A 17727-nucleotide genomic window follows, 5' to 3' on the forward strand; every position below is an offset into this window, starting at 1 on the left:
CTATCATATTGACAGGATAAATAACTGTTACATTTTAAAGGATGTTTTAATCCTTTTAAAGTGTGCCATTTAGTTTGTTTGCTTATGAGTTGCCCTATAAAAAGCATTAAAATTAATTGGGCCTCTTTGCTTGTCTTTGGGAACCATGAAAATGAGGGTAGAGGAGAGAATGAGTCCCACTCCCTGCCCAGTATGGGGTGGCAGTGGTGTTGAGAAAAGGAAAGCCAACAATCTCCAGCACCAGAGGCAGGGAAGAAAAAGAGCTCAGGATGGTGGAAAGATACACAGGCAGCCCTGGGGCTTAGCAGACAGCTCAAGTAGCAGCTGCTAACTTTGTCACACAATGGAAGGTGCATACAATGGGAGCAGTGAAGAGCCTTTTCCAGGGAGCACACACATCAAACAGCTTTGTCATCAGTCTTATCACTGCTGAGAAGGTAATTTAGTCACAGTGTGTGTCCCCCAACCCTCTTACCAACTTAAGTAACTGTGCCCAATTAAAATGTTGTGAAGCCATCAGTCCAATTGAATGGTATACTGAAGTGAAAAACTAAGCTTAATGAAAATGTAATCAATTACAATAGGTATAAATGAGCTAAAGAAATAGCTAAAGGGTGGAGAAAGGGGGAGGAAAATTGATTTTTAACTTAATCTTACAAATAAAGTTGACCTTTTGAATAAAGTAGGCTGGATACCAAGCCATGAAATGGCATTCATTCCCCCTCCACATAATTTTAGAAAGCTAAGATTATCTAGTGATTTAGAGAATTGGTATGGGATCTGGCTAATATGTAGGATTTTAATGTGCTGGTGATTATCCAGTAAAGCTCAGAAACTAACCATCGAAAGATGTAGAGATATGGTGAACATTTATTGAGCACTTACCATATGCCAAGCCATGCTCTAAGAATATTTACATATATAATCTTGTTTATTTTTATAACAAATTTATAAATAGATACTATTATTATTCCCATTTTACAGAAAAGGAAACTGAGGCACAGAGGCTGAGTAACTTGCCCAAAGTCATAAAGCAAGTAAATATAAAAGTTGGGATTGATATCCACACCATCTGTACCAGAGTCTTCTGTTACTACCTTTGACATGCAGTGTCATTGAAAGTAATGGTAGTAGCATGCATTCTAATTAGGAGGGAGTTCTATTGCTTTCAAAATCACATGTTTCTCCTACAAACACTTTAAGATACTTTGTATTTACCCTGGCATAACTTAGAGTGAATTCTAGAGACAGACTATGTGCTAAAATGAAATTCTGTGATAAATTTTAATCTATGAGTGGTTGGAAAGTCATGTATATCTGTTACTGGATTGAACTATCAGATACCAGTATCCAATAATAAGATAATTCAACCCTTATTTAAGTCTTATGCCACCCAATGTTAAAAAGCTATATTCACGGGAAGGGGGGGGGGAAGATAAATTAGGGGTTTGGGATTAACATATACACAATACTATATATAAAACAGGTAAACAAGGACCTACTGTATAGCACAGGGAACTATACTCAATATCTTGTAATAACCTATAATGGAAAAGACGCTGAAAAAGAATATATATATATATATATATATATATACATAGAGAGAGAGAGAGAGAGAGAGAGATGGATATACACACATATATATAAGTGAATACCTTTGCTGTACACTTGAAACGAACAGAACATTGTAAATTAACTATACTTCAATTAGAAAATTAAAGCTAAATTCAAAGAAAGATAAAAAAAAACCTTGCTATGTTGTAGCCACTAAGCTAGGCACTTTTGTTACCTCATATTAATTTAAGCTGGTCAACCATTCAAGCTCTAAATCCTAGTCAGAAGGTAGCATCATACAAAGGAGAATATACATGCATGTGCACACATTTGTGAGCACACACACACACAGACACACAGAGTTTTACAGTTGCCCAGCAGGTACAAGACTGGTGCCCTGAGGCTGATATCACTGATATCATTTAAATTGCCTATTAACAAAGAATATGATTACATATGGTTACATGATTATGATATACATGGTACTCAAATTATAAAAACTTCCAAATGTGAATTCTATTACCCGTTTTTCCTCCCACAAAGATGGGTATCTTGTAAGCATATGTGATCTGGGTAGTAAAAATATGATCTGCCCTTATGTCTTATTTAATTCTCCTAGATGTCCTTGATACTGCCTTGTACAAAGAGACCACGAATAACCTAGTTTTAATTTATTTGTTTGTCTCACTTATTCCTGACTGGAGCAATTGAGAAAAATTACATTCATAAATCTTCTTGCCAAGATAATTAATTATGAACAAAATACTCCAAGCTGCTTCTGATTTTCATTAATGAAGCAGATTATCTGCAAAATATGACGAGGCTGGAGTTGGGAAAAAAGGTCAGCTGCTCATCTTTAAATGTAAAACAAGTGCATTTTTTTACATCTGAAAACAATGATAAAGAGAGGACATGCTATGATTATGTTTTTCAGGCTATCACATCCCAATTAAGATAGAAAAGTATGTGGTCTTCATTTGCTTTTTTTTCTGCAACTGATATAAATCTTAAGTCGCCATCATTCTGGTCACCTAATTTCTTTTCCAAAGGAGAATTAGCTAAACTATTATAGTTCAAAAGCATTAGGCTATAAGCATTTAGAAACAGAGAAGCACTAAATGCATCTTTTAAATGGCTCTTATGAGAGAAGATGCATTAGATATTCAGACATCCACATTATTATTCATTAGTAATCTTTGCTCTAATTCTCCGTTTAATTTTCCTTCTTTTAACATGGTTAAAATGATTGAAAAACCTGATATTTGATTAATGGAAGGTTTGACAGCTTCTATGTTCCCTTAAAAAACAGTACAGAACTGACAAAAATATCTTTACCCTCCAATGAAGCATGTGCCTCTGTGGTCCCACAATGTTCTAGGCTTATCAGGTAGATCTTCCGGGAACATGATAATCATAGAACTCAAGTTACTAACAGAGTTACACTCAATTTGGTGTCCCTGCTGCTATTCTTCCCCATTATATCATCAACAAAACTTTAAAATAGAACATTCAGGAAAAACTTGAAAACTTAGGTACGTTAATTATGCTTGTACCTATCTGGATTTAAAAATATTTCCTTGCTCACATAATTACCAACATGGTAAACATTAATTATTGTTTCTAATATTGAGAAACTGAAGAGACTCTACTTCTTCATCAGTAAGATATTATTTAAATTGTGCTATATTCAAATAGTGACATACTACATGAAAATTATCTATGGTACTTTTGACATAAGACTATGTCTATGACGTGTTCAATTTGATATTAGGTAATAAGACAGTATGCATAGGTTAATTCCATTAGTTTTTGTTTGCTTGCTTTGTTTTTTCTTTAATAAATGTGTGTGTGCCTGTGACTATGCTCATGCTCGGATAAAGGTCTAAAAGGTGGCAGCATGTCAAAGGCTAATCGCAATTATCTGTATGGATAGTAATCTCATCTACAGTTTTAACTCATTAATAAGTGAACATTATTAAGTCACAAGCAGAAAATAATACAACTATATTCTTGTTTTAAATCATTAATTGAGTGCCCATTGAACAGTATGGCTAAGATTATAAAAGTGACTTTTATTTGATCACACCTTGTGAATGCAAAATAAATAATGAAATTAGCCTTTAATGTAAGTCTTTATGTGAGCAAAGAAGGGTAGGACTGGGGGAGTATGTAATGGGTTGGGCCTTCACTGTTCTTTTCAGACATAATGATAAAAAATGTTAATACTAATATAGCAGTTTCCATGTGCCAGGTACAGTTCTAAGCACTTGACATATAATAATAGCTCATTTGATGATTCTAATAACACTATGGTGTAGGTACTATTACATCACATTTTACAGAAAACAACCTCAGGGAGGTTAAATAATTGCTCAGTTACTCAGCTGGCAAATGGTGCAGTCAGGATTTGAACGCAGCAAACAATCTGGCCCCAGGATATGTGCTCTTACAAGCACACAGAAACAACAGTGACAGTGATTATTTACTCGAGCTGCTGTCACTGGTATTAGCAAAAGAAAGTGTAACATGGGGCGTTTTAAAATTAAGAGCCTTAAATTTTATATTTAAGGAAATGACTTATTTATTGACCAATTTTTAACATTTATTTATTTATTTGGTCTCATGATCTTTTAAAAATTTTTATTGAAATATATTTGATTTATAATGTTGTGTTAGTTTCAGATGTATAGCAAAGTGATTCAGTTATACATATATATATATTCTTTTTTAGATTCTTTTCCATTACAGGTTATTATAAGATATTGAGTATAGTTCCCTGTTCTATACAGTAGGTCCTTGTTTATCTATTTTATTAGTAGTGTGTATATTTTAATACCAAACTCCTAATTTATCCCTCCTCCCCCACCTTTCCCTTTTGGTAACCATTAAGTTTGTTTTCTGTCTGTGAGTCTATTTCTGTTTTGTAAATAAGTTCATTCGTATCATTTTTTTAGATTCCACATATAAGTGATACCATATGATATGTGTCTTTCTCTGTCTGACTTACTTCACTTAGCATGATAATCTCTAGGTCCATCCACGTTGCTGCAAATGGCATTATTTCATTCTTTTTAAGGCTGAGTAATATTCCATTATGTATATGTACCACATCTTCTTTATCCATTCATCTGTTGATGGACATTTAGATTGCTTCCATGTCTTGGCTACTGTAAATCGTGCTGCAATGAACACTGGGGTGCATGTATCTTTCTGAATCATAGTTTTCTCCTGATCAGGCCCAAGAATGGGATTGCTGGATCATATGGTATCTCTGTTTTTAGTTTTTTAAGGAACCTCTATACTGTTCTCCATAGTGGCTGCACCAATTTACATTCTTAGCAACAGTGTAGGAGGGTTCCTTTTCTCCACACCCTCTCCAGTATTTATTATTTATAGACTTTTTGATGATGGCCATTCTGACCGGTATGAGGTGATACCTCATTTGTAGTCTTGATTTGCATTTCTCTAATAATTAACGATGCTGAGCATCTTTTCATGTGCCTGTTGGCCATTTGTATGTCTTCTTTGGAGAAATGTCTATTTAGATCTTCTGCCCATTTTTTGATGGAGTTGTTTGTTTTTTTGATATCGAGCAGTATGAGCTGTTTGTATATTTCTGAAATTGACCAATTTTATTTAAAATAGTATTTATCCTTAAGATTATTACTAAATTGATTTTGGTTCTAGACTATTAGGAGTAGAGTCTAAGTGAAAGCCTGGTTCTTTTAACCACAACTGTGCATCTTAAAGCCTTACTATACCTATGGCAGCCTCCAAAAACTAAACAGTATTAAGAAACTTAGACACGTATAACAACAGTAATGCTAAACCCAGGGGAAAGAATAGGAACCGAATGAGAAAGAATTCGTAAGTTGTAAGGTTTAACCAAGCAGAGGGAGGACAAGGAAACTAATATTTATTAAGCATCTTTTAAAATGGTAGGCATTGTACAACATGTTTTACACATGTTATTCCATTTAATCCTTAGAACAACTCTGTGAATTGTTATTATTTCCAATTTAAAGATGAGACTTATTAAAATAACAATGAGGTACCACTATGCACCTATCAGAGTGGCCAAAGTCCAAGACACTGATAACACCAAGTGCTGACAAGGATGTGGAGCAACAGAAACTCTCTTTCAAAAGTGGTACAGCCACTTTGGAAGGCCGTTTGGCTGTTTCTTATAAATATACTCTTAGCATATATCATCCAGCAATTGTGTTCCTTGGTATTTACCCAAATGAATTAAAAATTTATGTCCACACAAAAACTTGCACATGGATGCTTATAACAGCTTTATTCATAATTGCCAAAACTTGGAAGCAACCAAGACGTCCTTCAGTAGGTGACTGGATAAATAAACTGTGGTCCATCCAGACAATGGAATATTATTCAGCACTAAAAAGAAACGGTTATCAAGCCATGAAAAAACATGGAGGAATCTTAAATGCATATTAATAAGCAAAAGAAGACCATCTGAAAAGGTTACATACTGTACAATTTCAGTTATATGACATTCTGGAAAAGGCAAAACTATGGAAACAGTAAAAAGATCAGTTGTTGCCAAGAATTAGGCAGGGAGGGATGAAAAGTAGGAGAACAGAGGATACGTAGGGCAGTAGAATTATTCTGTATACTGCAATGGTAGATACATGTCATTACACATTTTTTCAAACCTATAGAATGTACTGCACCAAGAGTGAACCCTAGTGTAAACTATGGATTTGGGGTGATAATGATGTGTCAATGCAGGTTCATCAATTGTAACAAATGTCCCACTCTGATGGGGGATGCTGATAATGGGGGAGGCTGTGCACGTGTGGGAACAGAGAGTACCATGTACTTTCCACTCAATTTCCCTGTGAATCTAAAACTGCTCTAAAAAATAAATTCTATTTAAAAAAGCACTCCCTCAAAAAAAGAGCACACACTTCCACCAAAACATGAGACCCCATAAGTTAGAAAACTCACCAAGTCAAAAACCTTCTGTAATACCTTACTTTAGTTATTATCAAATCATCTTTCTGATTCTAGGGTTGGCAAGGTATCTAGATCTCCCTCAAGCATATGACTGGATTAGATAGTTCATTTTGAATCTTCATGTGATTTTTTTTTTTTTTTTTACTGCAGAGGATAAGTGGATGAGTATTGCCACAGTCTTGAAGCAGAATGGCAAAATTACTACCTTAAAACTAAATAAATAAAACTTACTGTAGCTGCTTTTTCAATCTTGGGAAATTGTCCTGTGTTTGGGAAGCCTCTTTGCAGCTAGAATGTCTCTGGATAAGAGAGATCGTGGTTTAAAAGGGATAAACTACTCTGTATGATGAAGTAAGAGGAGTTTTTAGTGTATTCTTGGAAGCACTAGAGGCAGGGGTTGGGGATTATGAATTCAATAGAAAGAAATAAGAGGAAGGTTCTTTTTAAGGAGACAGCAGCTCTGGGAACATGGTGTCAGGTCAGGATTAGGGGAGAGAGAAAAGGATGAAGAGAGAGAAAGAAAGAGAGGGAGAGAGTGCCAAATGATACGGAGGACAAGACACTTGGAAATAGTTGTCTGATAAACAACTTTAAGTTTATTCTTGTCCTGAGCATTAGTTCTCCTTTGTTATGCCAGAATCATCAGTTAAAGACTATTGCATTGGATAATAGCATTCTGGGTAATGAGCATATGAAGGTGCGGTGGGGGAAGAACTAAATTGGGGAGGCGCTATGGCTTGGCAGGCAAAGCACAGAAGAAGCAAGACAGTGAATAGTAGCAGTCAAGACAAAAGGGCTGAAGGTGGAGGTGGGTTGGAAAGTATATAGTGACTTAAAGGAGGAGATGACAAAATGCAAGCCGACTGTATGTCTGGAGGTGTCTGCATTTGGGTGTCTGCTCTATGTCACCTCCTCAGAGAGGCCTTCTGTGATTCCTTCTCTGATTAAAAGTAGACCAACACAAGTCAAAATTCACTGCCCTAGTTGATCTTCTTTATGGCACTTGTCATTGTTCATTTGTTTATCATAGGCCTTTCTCATCACACTAGAACAGTGGTTCACATCTGGGGGTAATTTTGGCCCCCAGGGGACAGTCAGCAATGTCTGGAGACCTTTTTTGGTTGTCACAACTAGAGTATGTTCTACTGGCATCTGGTGGGTAGAGGTCCTGAATGTTGCTCAACACCCTAGAGCGCCCAGGACAGCCTCCCCAAAGGAATTACCTAGCACTGGCTATCAATAGAGCTGAGGATGAGAAAATGCACTAGAAGGAAAATTCCTGGAGGAAAAGGACTTTATCTTGTGTGTTATGTATCCCTAGTACTTATAATAGGATCTGGGTACATAGTAGGTACTCAATAAGTATAAGTTGAAAGGTTAATCATTTAAATCCTCATTTTTCCAGCTTGAAAGAAGCAGTTTCTCCTGGACTCATATTTGCTACCAGCTGTATGTCTATCTCTCCAGTTCATATCAGAGCAATAGTATAAAATATATGAAGAGACCCCTTTCCTATGCATCCAGACCAGGAGATGTCCTTCCACATCATTTCTCTCTGAAAATTCCCTCCAGTTAATCTGTATAGATTAAAGCATGAGCTTGGGGCAGTTATATATATAGCCATAAATATCCTACCTATTTGAGTTGGGGGTTTGCAAAGAGAGTTCTATCCACTCTTCCTCTCAAGTGATCGGGACACAAGGAACGCACAGCGAACACATTGACAACTGACCAGAGCTGGGCCGGCAGTCTGAGTAATGAGCTCTAACAAGCCTGCAAACTCCTCAACCTCCCACCCCAAAGCCCTCTAACCACTGAGCATCCAGACATAGGCCAAGGTCATATTTCTTCATTGGTGCCAGGCTACTCTTCTAAGAACATTATCTCTATTTCGGGCTGACAGACTTTTCACTGGCATTAGCAGCATCATGCCTCCCCAACATTCAAGAAAATAGCAATGAACTTTTCAGAATTTCAAAGAAATGTAACTAAAGGTAGTGACCTGGACAGAAGCACGAAAGAGAATCCAACAATAGAACCTAGTCATTTTCAAAACTGCTAGCGGGTATTCTCCCATTTAAAAAATAAGTATTAATAATGAGAAGAAATAAAATCTTTGTTTTTATATTACTTGCTTGGGAAAACAACTTGGTAGTCTGAATCAAAGACCAAAAGATTTGACCATGATGACTGAAAAGTTGCCCCAGGAAATGGCTCATCCACATAACAAGCAAACTTCATTAGACAAGGTCAGGACACCATCAGTGCCCCTTTGGGTTACCTGACTTTCTTGTTGGTCCCACTGACATATCTGCAGAACCTGACTCAATTCCTGCTGCTGTTGCTTCAGGTACTTGTCTAATTGCCGTCTCCTGTCTTGGAGAAGTTCAAGAAGACTGTCAATCTTCAGGCAGCTGTTTTGAGCTCCCTGAATCATCTCGGGATTCACATTAGGTCCATCACACTTGATTTTTTCTATGAAGTCAGTGAGTTGTTGACTTTTGTTTAAAAGGGCTAGAGATCGTTCTAAGAGTTCTAGAAGAAAATTAGAAAAAAGAATAGTGATATGAGCAAGTTTTTATATAGTAATATTTGGACTCATCATATAATTTAAAATATATGTAACCTTCTATTAAAAATAAGGATTTCAAATGTGTAAACATAAAATGCCTCCAATACAACTGGTCAAATACCTTGGCCTAACAACTGCTACGGCGTTAACTGCCAAATGGTAGGATGCTGAAGTTCAGTGATGGCATAAATCAGTACAGGGGAGTGGAAAGACTGTGAGATTTGGGCACTGGTTCAGTTGGTTTTTAGTGGTGATATGTTGGTTAAGGTGCCTACTCTCCTTGTAGCGCTCTACATCCTGAGGTGACTGGACTAAATCTGAGGTTTAAAGGCTAATGCCTGCAGTAACCAAACAAAAGCTCAGTGAATATGCGGGCCAGGTACCCAGACGCCAGGGACTATGGCAAAGTGGAAAATACATGCCCAGTCTCACAGGATCTGCTGTCACCCAGTGCTGACCAACTGTGGACATGAGGGAATACAGGGTCAGTGTTGATGGGGCTTCCAATTTCTAAAGAATTATAAACACGGATTTTTATGCGAAAGCTTCTGATTTTTAAATGTTTTGTAATTGGTATTTTTTAAATTAAAAAATACTGAAGGATCAACAAAACATGGCTCTCTGGCAAATGGGCCACCGGTTTGCTCTCTCTGGAGTAGACAGCATTATTGGTGTGGGCAACATCTGGTAGAAACGGGAGCTTAAGCCTGAAAACTGAAGGACTATCAAGGGAGAGAGTATAGACGGGGGAGTTGAAAGTAGCACTTTGAGGATCACCAACCTCACTTGGGGATCCATTGGAAGAGCCCTTGGGAAACTATCCATTCCCCATAAGCCAGAAAACGTCATCTGTTTCCTGGATTTGTGCAGTCACCTCTTAATTGCATCTCCTCTCCAATCCATTTCATCCATTCTCCATATATTAGAAAGATCATTTCTAAACACTCTCTCTCTCACACACACACCCCAATGGCTTCCCAGTGTTTTAGAATTAAGGACAGACCCCTTAACATGATTTCAGTTCTGGCATGGTCTGGTCCCTATTTTCCCTTTCAGATTGTCTCAATCTCTTTACCTCCATCCATATCTTCTTTAACTACCTCACACATGGTATACTCCTTGTTGCCCCAGAACTTTTTACTACGTTCTCTGCCAGGGATACCATTCTCCTCAACACATTCCTTCTCCACCTTTATTCTACTCATACTTCAGGTCTTAGTCAATTGTCAATTCCTCAAAGGACAAAGCAGACTGGACCAAATCCTCTTATTAAGTGTTCTCATAGCACGATGTTCCTCTCATTCACAGCTGTTATCACAGCTATAGTTCTACATTTATGCATTGGGTTAGCTGATTAAAATCTGTCTTTGCCACTAGGCTCCAATGCAAATATGAGGACAAGGACGGTGACAGTATCCTCAGCGCTAGCACAGTGACTGGCACAGGGGAGATAGTCGATAATTTTGTATATGCTAGAATGAAATCAAATGTATTAAAAGAGGGGGAAGAATTAGAGCTATAAGTGCGAGAGATCAGCAGTCTGCCAGAGATGTAAAAAAAGAGATGTTGGGAAGACTTGGGGTTTTGTGACAGGTAAGTGATAGAAACAGAAGCCAAGTTACCAGGTTGAGAAGTGGGAAGGCAGTGATGAAGTGCAATCAACAGGAAAGGACAATCTTTGAGACATTTGTTGTCAGAAGAAAAAAAAAGGATAGACTATCAGCAGGGTTGAATACACTGCTTTTTATTTTTAGATGGGAGAACTATGAAGAACACCCAGAAAATAAGTATGTCACACTATTAGAAATGGACTTATCAGTGCTAAAAGCCATGCATTCTGGTTAGTAGCTCAGTGTTCTTCCCACTGCGCTGTGGCACTCTCTTTAGCATTCTAGCATCTGACAGTTAAACAACACAGCAATGACTGTGGTATTTGGGTCGATTGTCTCTTTAAACTGACACCTTTTTTTGAGAGATGAAGAGAGACTGAGATAAGGGAAGATGCTGTCAAGAGATATTTTGAGATAAAAAGGAAAGAATTTCAAACAGTTCATGCCATATGACCTAGATCTGTCCAATAAAGTATTAGATGGTGCTATCTGCTCAGAGTAAGAAAGGTGTGATTAGGTGCACTGGGCAATTTGATTGAGGATTAATAATACAAAAAAACAAACAACAAAAACAACCATATTCTTGGAAGCAGGACAGGGAATGGGATAAGTCAAGCAGAAGAAGAAAAGTCAGGGAGAGCATTCAAATTAAAGTAAATCTCTTAAAAGGAGAAGTGGAAACAAACATGAACAAGATGAGAGGGACAGAGGCAGAAAAAACCTATCTGTCTAGAAAAAATTCTTATGTGGAAGGGAAAGAAATAACTTGAAAATGAGGTGAAAACAAGTTATAGAAGTCCTTGGCTATCAAACTGAGGAGTTTTGATTTGTAGAGTCTTAATGTAATCATCAGTATAACTGATTCTCCATATGTAGGTATACATATTTCCTTTACATTCAAGAATGTGTTATGATATTGTGGAAGCAACCTAAATGCCCATCAACAGATGAATGGATAAAGAAGTTGTGGTACATATATACAATGGAATATTACTCAGCCATAAAAAGGAACGAAATTGAGTCATTTGTTGAGACGTGGATGGATCTAGAGAGTGTCATACAGAGTGAAGTAAGTCAGAAAGAGAAAAACAAATATCGTATATTAACGCATGTATGTGGAACCTAGAAAAATGGTACAGATGAACTGGGTTGCAGAGCAGAAGTTGAGACACAGATGTAGAGAACAAACGTATGGACACCATGGGGGGAAAACTGCGGTGGGGTGGGGATGGTGATATGCTGAATTGGGCGATTGGGATTGACATGTATACAGTGATGTGTATAAAATTGATGACTGATTAAAAAAAAAAAAAAGAATGTGTTATGATATTGTGAACAGTTACATACATACATACACACATACACACACACGCACGTGCACGCACACACACACACACACACACACAGGAAGTATGGGCAGGTGGCGGGGTTTCCATGTAGTACTTCTTTTCTTCCTTTCATTAACTACCTCTTCCACAATAGACTTTTCAAATGAAAGAGGCAAGCACAGCTTTCCATGCTCAGGGTATTGCAGACTGAAAATGGGTCAGGCCAACCTGTTCTAGTCCCCACACAATACATATAATTAGCCAAAATTTCCATTTGCAAACTTTTTCTGGTTTTCTGTTTCAACTTTTGCCAAAATGGTATAACCACCACCATGGTACCACCAGGCATGCAGCCTCCTGAGCCCAAGTTAACGTGTAAAAATGCACCCCGCCTATGGTCAGTCTGTTACCTGCTACTACAGTGGTGCTTAAAGTGTATCAATTGTTCTCTAAGTTTCCTCTGTCAGCTTCTTATATCTCACTTTTTTTTTTTTTTACTGTTTATGCTTTCCTAGCTATTTATTCCATCAGTTGATCGTGCAAAGTGATGTATTTTTCCTCAAGGGTAAACTATCTAGATATATCATGAACTTCAAGAAATACAAAATCTCTACAGTGCATTTATTTTAATGATTGTATTTTTCTCCATATACAAACCCTACTTATGACATAATACCTTGTGATGTAAGGCTAGTAAATAGTCAATAAATTTTTGTTGTTTAACTGTTTTAATTGTAATTATATCAAAAAAATAATATTAAAGTATACTTTATATTAATAACTTTACAGTTTGTCATCAATATTAAGTATAAATAACAAACTTAAGATGGATAAATGAGGGATGTACACAAGTCAAAGTGAATTTATAGCTTTCTAAATAACCTTTCCAAATGAGTATTTTCTAAAAAGCATCAAGGTCACATTTTGACACTGGGAACATGGGTGATATTTCTTCCAAATACATTTTTAAATATTCCAAATATTACTCAATGAGATGGTATTTCTTTTTTTTTTTTGAGATGGTATTTCTTAAACTCATTAATGGGTATTTTAAAATATACACAAACATAGAGAAAATAGTATAATAGACCCCAAAGTACCTATATCTCAGCTGCATTTAAAATATACATAGAACATCTAAGAAAAAGGAAGTAATAATATGATTATTCCTGTGAGGAAGCTTCTTAGGCACTATGTTCATTTTAAGAAGGCCATTGGAAAACTGGAAGGTGCAATTGTGATTCTTCAGGGCTTAGAACCAATTTTCTCCTCCTTAATGTCCCTGTAGTACCTTGTTTATTGCTCATTTTGCATCTGCTACTGAGTCTTAAATTGGGATTATATACAAATAACACTCAGTAAACATACTTTGAGTTGGATGTTATTCTAAACCTTGGAGATTCAGAGATGTAATAATCCCAGTCCTCCAGAGTCTCATAATCTGGTGATGAAGAGCAGGGCAATAAATTATTACTACACAGTGTGCTGGGTGGTGTAACAGAGGGACCCACAGAAAGAACAGAGAGAATTCACCAATAAATGTATACATGCCCCATCAAATTGTAGGCTTCCTGAGGACAAGGGCCATGTACTCTTTCAACACACATGACTCTGGTTTTCTTACCTGGCACGGGTTCAGAAAATATTGTTTAATTATGTGTTGTTGAATTGAAAGCAACCAGTCTGATAAGTAGTCTGGAAACTATGTTTGCTGGAAAAGACTTTAATTAACTAGGCATGTTGCACCCAAAGGTGAGAAGACTAGAGAGGACACGTTAGTCTTCAACTATTTCAAGGACTGTCTCATAGTGGAGGGAATGAACGTATTCTGTAACTTTCCAGAGGGTAAAACCTTCAACCCATTCATCCTGGTTCTGATCTCTGAAATGCTACAGAATAAGTCTCTGACATGCAACATAGCCTTAGCATTGCTGAAGAAGAAAAAAGTATAGATTTTGACATAAATTGAAATACCGTGAACATTAGGGATAAGTTTGATTATAGTTTTTCCAGTCATATTATTAACCTTCATTATCCTAACATTCACATTTTGTGCTACTCACTGATCAACATCTCAGACACTTATGATAATTGCTAGCTGTAGTTAGAGCTATAATTTATTTCCTTAAATTTAAAGATAATAGATATTGCTGTGATCTGAATGTGTGTCCCCCTAAAATTCATATGTTGAAATCCTAATGCTCAATGTGATGACATTAGGAGGTGGGGCCTTTGGGAGGTGACTAGGTCATGAGGATGAAGTCTTCATGAATGGGATTAGTGTTCTTATAAAAGAGACCTCACAGAGCTCCCTAACCCCTTCTGCCATGTGAGGACACAATGAGAAGTCTGCAACCCAGAAGAGGGCCCTCACCGGACCATATTGCACCCCGATCTCAGACATCCAGCCTCCAGAACGGGGAGGAATAAAATTCTGTTGTTGATAAGCCACCTAATCTGTGGTATTTTGTTAGAGCATCCTAAATGAACTAAGACAGAAATGACATCCTTAACTGAAAATCAGAGTTTTGTTCTTGAATATGTATTTCAAATCAGGTAATCTTAATCATATTCCACTGAATTAGTTGATTAATAAATTTCACCGACTCCCATATTATGAAAACAAAGCCCTTGAAGCTACCCTTGGGCATATGAATTGGGAGCCAAATATCCTGACTAGAGTCTCCTGCAATCCCTGTGCTTCACGTATCACACAGAGGGACACAAAAATGTCATGATAAATATGCCACCAGGATGGAAGAATATTTTGTCATCACAAAAATAAACTATGTTTCCTGTCTTTGGCTAGCACTGTCATCCATCTTTCTAGATTAAGAGGAGGCCCCGTGGACTCCCCTGAAAGGCAGGGCATTGGTCCCACCATCAGCTGGACGCCAGGGCCCTGTAGCCTAAGCCCTCCAGACAGAGCAGCATGTGCCCCATGAAAACTGGCTCACTGAGTCACAGATCCTAGTAACTGAAGGAGCCAACATTAACAACAGCATTTAAGCATTCCCTGCTTCAGCTGCATCCCCAAATATTTATGGAAAAGTCCCTACTTCCACAATCTCCCCCTCTGGTCCCTCTGGAAAATGCTTTCATGTGACTGCCTCAGTACTGAACCTCTTCACCAAAAGCATCAGTCACTGTCAGGTTTCTGGAGGTGAAATTGCTTTGTGATGATCTTGTTGGTGGGATGAAGATTGAATTGAGGCCACAGAACCCATCTCAGAGGCCTGGACTCAAGTCACTTTCCAGTCTCCTAAGAGGAATTTCATGTGCTTCTGTTTACCCACTTTGGGCCCAGCTAGATTACTGCCGCTGTATAAAAATGGGCAGGCCGCTGCTCTAATGCTGATACTTTTGATGCTGTTTATAACCCCTGTTAGTGACAGGTCCTACAGAACAGTAATCTTAAAATTATAGGTATATATGTAGTCAGATCTCAACAAATTTACACAGGAAAGATTGAGTCCTTTAATCTTTGAGTTTTAGAAAAATAATGATCTACTATCTAGGGTCCTTTGGAGGGTGTTATAAACACAATCTATTTGTGGCTTTAAAAACACCTTTTGGGCTTCCCTGGTGGCGCAGTGGTTGAGAGTCTGCCTGCCAGTGCAGGGGACACGGGTTCGAGCCCTGGTCTGGGAGGATCCCACATGCCGCGGAGCGACTGGGCCCGTGAGCCACAATTGCTGGGCCTGCGCGTCTGGAGTCTGTGCTCCGCAACGAGAGGCCGCGATGATAAGAGGCCCGCGCACCGCAATGAAGAGTGGCCCCCACTTGCCGCAACTGGGGAAAGCCCTCGCACAGAAACGAGGATCCAACACAGCCAAAAATAAATAAATAAATAAATAAAATTTAAAAAAAAAAAAAAACACCTTTTGTCCCTGTCTAGCATAATCAGGTTTGGAAGCTAGAAGGTGAGTTAGAACTAAGACAAATGAATTCAGGAAGCCATCACTTGTACTCAGCTCTATTTGGCAGTAATAATTGGAAGAACCCATTAGGAAGAAAAGAAGTGATTGTTCCTATCTATTTATCTAATCTGCTTTCACGGAAAAAGATTACAGTAAACAGGTGGTCTTCCACAAATGCCTTTCCTACTGCAGCCCTGGTCCAGCCCAAATTCTGGTGAAAAAGGCCCAGCATACAAATTGTTGGTTAACAACTAGACTATCTTTACAGTTGTTTCGGGGGGAGTTGAAAATAATTTTATATAGTGTTTTATTAGATTTTTATCTGGAAAAAGTTCACTAATCCTTTTTTTTAAAACTCCAATAGTGAAAGAAAATTTCCTTCTTCAGAGCTGTTATTGGAAGGGTGACCTTCACTTCCTGATCCTTAGAAGGAACAGTCACTGAATTCAACCATTTATTCAATCAAGAAATATTTCATAAGGGGTTTCCCTGGTGGCGCAGTGGTTAAGAATCCGCTGCCAATGCAGTGGACACGGGTTTGAACCCTGGTCTGGGAAGATCCCACATGCTGCGGAGCAACTAAGCCCGTGCACCACAACTACTGAGCCTGAGCTCTAGAGCCCACGAGCCACAACTACTGAGCCCACGTGCCACAACTACTGAAGCCCACGTGCCTAGAGCCCGTGCTCTGCAACAAGAGAAGCCACCGCAATGAGAAGCCCACACACCGCAACGAAGAGTAGCCCCTGCTCGCCACAACTAGAGAAAGCCCGCGTGCAGCGATGAAGACCCAACGCAGCCAAAAAAATAAACAAATAAAATTAATTAATTAATTAAAACTTTATAAAAAAAAGAATATTTCATGAGGATACACCAAGTGCCTAGACCTCGCTAGATGCTGAGGATATGTAAGGATGAGCGAGGTGGAAATGGCTCCTCCTCAGGAACTAAGATCTAGCAGACTGCATAACTGAACCTCCCAGAGGCTCTTCCTCTACCGGCCCTGAGAATCATTTACAACCAGTTCTTTCTTGCAGACTATGACCAGAAATAAAGCTTTATTTAACCTTACTTAGAACAAGTTGAGGTATACATAATCAGATAAATTAAAAATATACTGTCATGCATGAGCATTATCATATTAACAGCTTTAAAACCTTTAAAAGTTTATGTGAGGAAGAGATAGTTCTTGCCTTTGGTATGATGTTCATGAAGCTGAAGGAGTGATTTCAAGGACTCGGCACTCTCAAATTCCTGAGTGTTCTGGAGGAAATCTTCCGTTTGGTCTATTTTAATGGCAAACTACAACAGAAATGCAGGGGAAAGACATATGAAAAACTAAAAAACACTGTGCCACTTTTAGTTATTTGTAAACATTTTTCATGAATTAATGGCCTAGCTGATTGTGTATGTGTTTGTGTGATAAGCTGTGTGTTTGTGTGAGCATGTGCTGGCTCACGTGTTTGTATGAGGTTCTGTGTTTGCATGTAGTCAGTTTACAAAGTACTGGGATAAGAACTTTCTTCTCTTTCCTTTGCATTCTTTTCATACCTGGAAATATGTTATCTATGCTGAAATAAACCAATTTGTTTACTGTTCTAATGTGTATTGAAATTTTAAACTAAAATTATTGTGTCCCATAGTGCAAATACAGCCACTGTCAACATCCTAAAACAGTTTCACAAAGAACAACCAGAAAGTTTGTTAAAAGAAACCAACAAAAGTTTGGTTAACCAGTAACCTACATAATTATTAGTAAA

At 37.9% G+C, this 17727-nt stretch overlaps 1 protein-coding gene across 5 annotated transcripts in view; it reads right to left on the reverse strand.

Annotated features, from left to right (window-relative positions):
- Positions 1-17727, reverse strand: part of CCDC141 (coiled-coil domain containing 141) — a 217023-nt gene that overhangs the window by 135870 nt on the left and 63426 nt on the right. For all 5 annotated transcript variants that reach the window (XM_057551905.1, XM_057551906.1, XM_057551907.1 and 2 more), the window contains 2 exons: positions 17161-17269; positions 8819-9072 (listed from right to left, as the gene is read on the reverse strand). In XM_057551905.1, coding sequence (XP_057407888.1) covers positions 8819-9072; positions 17161-17269 — 363 coding nt within the window. The remainder of the gene's footprint in view (positions 1-8818; positions 9073-17160; positions 17270-17727) is intronic.

The sequence above is a fragment of the Balaenoptera acutorostrata genome, chromosome 8 (assembly GCF_949987535.1).
Source record: "Balaenoptera acutorostrata chromosome 8, mBalAcu1.1, whole genome shotgun sequence".
Classification (NCBI taxonomy): domain Eukaryota; kingdom Metazoa; phylum Chordata; class Mammalia; order Artiodactyla; family Balaenopteridae; genus Balaenoptera; species Balaenoptera acutorostrata.